The sequence below is a fragment of the Poecile atricapillus genome, unplaced genomic scaffold (assembly GCF_030490865.1).
Source record: "Poecile atricapillus isolate bPoeAtr1 unplaced genomic scaffold, bPoeAtr1.hap1 scaffold_398, whole genome shotgun sequence".
Taxonomy (NCBI): domain Eukaryota; kingdom Metazoa; phylum Chordata; class Aves; order Passeriformes; family Paridae; genus Poecile; species Poecile atricapillus.
In genome coordinates this window covers 1-5000 of record NW_026709193.1, presented here as the reverse complement: position 1 = coordinate 5000, position 5000 = coordinate 1, and the positions used below count along the sequence as shown (strand labels likewise).

Below are 5000 nucleotides of genomic sequence, written 5' to 3'. Positions count from 1 at the left end.
TCCTCCCTTCCTCCCTTCCTCCCTTCCTCCCTTCCTCCCTTCCTCCCTTCCTCCCTTCCTCCCTCCCTCCCTCCCTCCCTCCCTTCCTTCCTTCCTGACTTCCTTCCTGACTTCCTTCCTGCCTGACTTCCTGTCTGACTTCCTGCCGTTCTGCCTGACATCCTGCCTGACTTCCTGCCTTCCTGCCTGCCTGCCTGACTTCCTGCCTGCGTGCCTTCCTTTCTTTCTGCCCTCCCCTGCCCGCCTTCCTGCCTGCATTCCTGCCTGCCTGCCTGTCTTCCTGCCTGCCTACCTTCCTTCCATCCTTGCTTCATTCCTGCCTTCTTTTTTCCCTGCCTGACTGCGTGCCTGCCTGCCTTTGTTCCTCTCTTCCTGACTTCTTTCCTACATGCCTGCCTTCCGGCTGGCCTTCCTGCCTTCCTGACTGCCTGCAGGCATTCCTGCCTACCTTCCTGTCTGCCTCCCTTCCTGTCTTCTGTCCTTCCTGCCTCCTTCCTGCCGGCCTGCCTTCCTTCCTTCCTGCCATCCTTTTTGCCTGCTTTCCTGCCTTCTTTCCTTCCTCCCTTCCTCCCTTCCTCCCTTCCTCCCTCCCTCCCTCCCTCCCTCCCTCCCTCCCTCCCTCCCTCCCTCCCTCCCTCCCTCCCTCCCTCCCTCCCTCCCTCCCTCCCTCCCTCCCTCCCTCCCTCCCTCCCTCTTTCCCTCCCTCCCTTCCTGCCTCCCTACCTGCCTTCCTTCTTGCCTGCCTTCCTTCGTGCCTGCCTTCCGTTCCTGCTGTCTGTTTTCCTGCCTGCTTTCCTGTCTGCCTTTCTTCCTACCTGCCTGCCTGCCCTCTTGCCTGCCTGCCTCCCTGCCTGCCTTCCTGCCTGTCTTGCCAACTGCCTACCTTCCTTCCATCCTTGCTTCATTCCTGCCTTCTTTTTTCCCTGCCTGACTGCGTGCCTGCCTGCCTTTGTTCCTGTCTTCCTGAGTTCTTTCCTGCATGCCTGCCTTCCGGCCGATCTTCCTGCCTTCCTGACTGCCTGCAGGCATTCCTGCCTACCTTCCTGTCTGCCTCCCTTCCTGTCTTCTGTCCTTCCCTCCTCCTTCCTGCCGGCCTGCCTTCCTTCCTTCCTGCCATCCTTTTTACCTGCCTTCCTGCCTTCTTTCCTTCCTTCCTTCCTTCCTTCCTTCCTTCCTTCCTTCCTTCCTTCCTTCCTTCCTTCCTTCCTTCCTTCCTTCCTTCCTTCCTTCCTTCCTTCCTTCCTTCCTTCCTTCCTTCCTTCCTTCCTTCCTTCCTTCCTTCCTTCCTTCCTTCCTTCCTTCCTTCCTTCCTTCCTCCCTCCCTCCCTCCCTCCCTCCCTCCCTCCCTCCCTCCCTCCCTCCCTCCCTCCCTCCCTCCCTTCCTGGCATCCTGCCTGACTTTCTGCCTGCCTTCCTGCCTGCCTGACTTCCTGCCTGCCTGCCTTCCTTTCTTTCTGCCCTCATGCCCGCCTTCCTGCCTGCATTCCTGCCTGCCTGGCTGCCTTTCTGCCTGCCTACCTTCCTTCTATCCTTGCTTCATTCCTGCCCTCTTTTTTCCCTGCCTGACTGCGTGCCTGACTGCCTTTGTTCCTGTCTTCCTGAGTTCTTTCCTGCATGCCTGCCTTCCGGCCGGCCTTCCTGCCTTCCTGACTGCCTGCAGGCATTCCTGCCTACCTTCCTGTCTGCCTCCCTTCCTGTCTTCTGTACTTCCTGCCTCCTTCCTGCCGGCCTTCCTTCCTTCCTTCCTGCCATCCTTTTGCCTTCCTTCCTTCCTTCCTTCCTTCCTTCCTTCCTTCCTTCCTTCCTTCCTTCCTTCCTTCCTTCCTTCCTTCCTTCCTTCCTTCCTTCCTTCCTTCCTTCCTTCCTTCCTTCCTTCCTTCCTTCCTTCCTCCCTCCCTCCCTCCCTCCCTCCCTCCCTCCCTCCCTCCCTCCCTCCCTTCCTTCCTTCCTTCCTGCCTTCCTGCCTGCCTGCCTGCCTGCCTGCCTGCCCTCCTTCCCGCCTTCCCGCCTTCCCTCCTGCCTTCCTGCCTTCCTGCCTTCCTGCCTGCCTTCCTGCCTGCCTTCCTGCCTGCCTTCCTGCCTTCCTGCCTTCCTGCCTGACTTCCTGCCTGCCTGCCTGCCTGCCTGCCTGCCTGTCTTCCTGCCTGCCTGACTTCCTTCCTTCCTGCCTTCCTTCCTGCCTTCCTGCCTGCCTTCCTGCCTTCCTGCCTTCCTGCCTGCCTGCCTGCCTGCCTGACTTCCTGCCTGCCTGCCTTCCTGCCTGACTTCCTGCCTGCCTGCCTTCCTTTCATTCTGCCCTCCTGCCCGCCTTCCTGCCTGCATTCCTGCCTGCTTGCCTGTCTTCCTGCCTGCCTACCTTCCTTCCATCCTTGCTTCGTTCCTGCCTTCTTTTTTCCCTGCCTGACTGCGTGCCTGCCTGCCTTTGTTCCTGTCTTCCTGACTTCTTTCCTGCATGCCTGCCTTCCGGCCGGCCTTCCTGCCTTCCTGACTGCCTGCAGACATTCCTGCCTATTGTCCTGTCTGCCTTCCTTCCTGCCTTCCTTTCCTTCCTGCCTTCCTTCCTTCCTGCCTTCATTCCTGCCTTCCTGCCTTCCTGCCTTCCTTCCTGCCTGCCTGCCTGCCTGCATTCCTGCGTGCCTGCCTGCCTTCCTGCCTGCCTACCTTCCTTCCATCCTTGCTTCATTCCTGCCTTCTTTTTTCCCTGACTGACTGCGTGCCTGCCTGCCTTTGTTCCTGTCTTCCTGAGTTCTTTCCTGCATGCCTGCCTTCCAGCCGGCCTTCCTGCCTTCCTGACTGCCTGCATGCATTCCTGCCTACCTTCCTGTCTGCCTTTCTTCCCGTCTTCCATCCTTCCTGCTTCCTTCCTTCCTTCCTTCCTTCCTTCCTTCCTTCCTTCCTTCCTTCCTTCCTTCCTTCCTTCCTTCCTGCCTTCCTGCCTTCCTGCCTTCCTGCCTTCCTGCCTTCCTGCCTTCCTTCCTGCCTTCCTAGCTGCCTTCCTTCCTGCCTGCCTTCCTTCCTGCCTTCCTTCCTGCCTTCCTTCCTGCCTTACTTCCTGCCTTTCTGCCTTCCTGCCTGCCTGCCTGCCTGCCTGCCTGCCTGACTTCCTGCCTGCCTGCCTTCCTTTCTTTCTGCCCTCCTGCCTGCCTTCCTGCCTGCATTCCTGCGTGCCTGCCTGCCTTCCTGCCTGCCTACCTTCCTTCCATCCTTGCTTCATTCCTGCCTTCTTTTTTCCCTTCCTGACTGCGTTCCTGCCTGCCTTTGTTCCTGTCTTCCTGAGTTCTTTCCTGCATGCCTGCCTTCCAGCCGGCCTTCCTGCCTTCCTGACTGCCTGCAGGCATTCCTGCCTACCTTCCTGTCTGCCTCCCTTCCTGTCTTCTGTCCTTCCTGCCTCCTTCCTTCCTTCCTTCCTTCCTTCCTTCCTTCCTTCCTTCCTTCCTTCCTTCCTTCCTTCCTTCCTTCCTTCCTTCCTTCCTTCCTTCCTTCCTTCCTTCCTTCCTTCCTTCCTTCCTTCCTTCCTTCCTGCCTTCCTGCCTTCCTTCCTGCCTTCCTAGCTGCCTTCCTTCCTGCCTGCCTTCCTTCCTGCCTTCCTTCCTGCCTTCCTTCCTGCCTTCCTTCCTGCCTTTCTGCCTTCCTGCCTGCCTGCCTGCCTGCCTGCCTGAGTTCCTGCCTGCCTGCCTTCCTTTCTTTCTGCCCTCCTGCCTGCCTTCCTGCCTGCATTCCTGCGTGCCTGCCTGCCTTCCTGCCTGCCTACCTTCCTTCCATCCTTGCTTCATTCCTGCCTTCTTTTTTCCCTTCCTGACTGCGTTCCTGCCTGCCTTTGTTCCTGTCTTCCTGAGTTCTTTCCTGCATGCCTGCCTTCCAGCCGGCCTTCCTGCCTTCCTGACTGCCTGCAGGCATTCCTGCCTACCTTCCTGTCTGCCTCCCTTCCTGTCTTCTGTCCTTCCTGCCTCATTCCTGCCGGCCTGCCTTCCTTCCTTCCTGCCATCCTTTTTGCCTGCCTTCCTGCTCCCTTTCTCCCTTCCTCCCTTCCTCCCTTCCTCCCTCCCTCCCTCCCTCCCTCCCTCCCTCCCTCCCTCCCTCCCTCCCTCCCTCCCTCCCTCCCTCCCTCCCTTCCTTCCTTCCTTCCTTCCTTCCTTCCTTCCTTCCTTCCTTCCTTCCTTCCTTCCTTCCTTCCTTCCTTCCTTCCTTCCTTCCTTCCTTCCTTCCTTCCTTCCTTCCTTCCTTCCTTCCTTCCTTCCTTCCTGCCTTCCTTCCTGCCTTCCTTCCTGCCTTCCTTCCTGCCTTCCTTCCTTCCTGCCTGCCTTCCTTCCTGCCTGCCTTCCTTCCTTCCTGCCTGCCTTCCTGCCTGCCTGCCTTCCTGCCTTCCTGCCTTCCTGCCTGCCTGCCTGCCTGCCTGACTTCCTGCCTGCCTGCCTTCCTTTCATTCTGCCCTCCTGCCCGCCTTCCTGCCTGCATTCCTGCCCGCTTGCCTGTCTTCCTGCCTGCCTACCTTCCTTCCATCCTTGCTTCATTCCTTCCTTCTTTTTTCCCTGCCTGACTGCGTGCCTGCCTGCCTTTGTTCCTGTCTTCCTGAGTTCTTTCCTGCATGCATGCCTTCCGGCCAGCCTTCCTGCCTTCCTGACTGCCTGCAGACATTCCTGCCTACCTTCCTGTCTGCCTCCCTTCCTCTCTTCCGTCCTTCCTGCCTCCTTCCTGCCGGCCTGCCTTCCTTCCTTCCTGCCATCCTTTTTGCCTGCCTTCCTACCTTCTTTCCTTCCTCCCTTCCTCCCTTCCTCCCTTCCTCCCTTCCTCCCTTCCTCCCTTCCTCCCTCCCTCCCTCCCTCCCTCCCTCCCTCCCTCCCTCCCTCCCTCCCTCCCTCCCTCCCTCCCTCCCTCCCTCCCTCCCTCTCTCCCTCTCTCCCTCCCTCCCTCCCTCCCTCCCTCCCTCTCTCTCCCTCCCTTATTCCTTCCTTCCTTCCTTCCTTCCTTCCTTCCTTCCTTCCTTCCTTCCTTCCTTCCTA

General features: G+C 59.3%; 1 protein-coding gene across 1 annotated transcript; it reads right to left on the bottom strand.

Annotated features, from left to right (window-relative positions):
* Nucleotides 1-702: 702 nt before the first annotated feature.
* Nucleotides 703-3999, bottom strand: LOC131574551 (octapeptide-repeat protein T2-like). The gene is made up of 2 exons (XM_058829027.1): nt 2154-3999; nt 703-747 (listed from the first exon to the last, which is right to left on the bottom strand). The coding sequence occupies exon 1, from the start codon at nt 3212-3214 to the stop codon at nt 2288-2290; it is 927 nt and encodes a 308-aa protein (XP_058685010.1). The 5' UTR covers nt 3215-3999; the 3' UTR covers nt 703-747; nt 2154-2287.
* Between the last annotated feature and the right edge of the window lie 1001 nt (nt 4000-5000).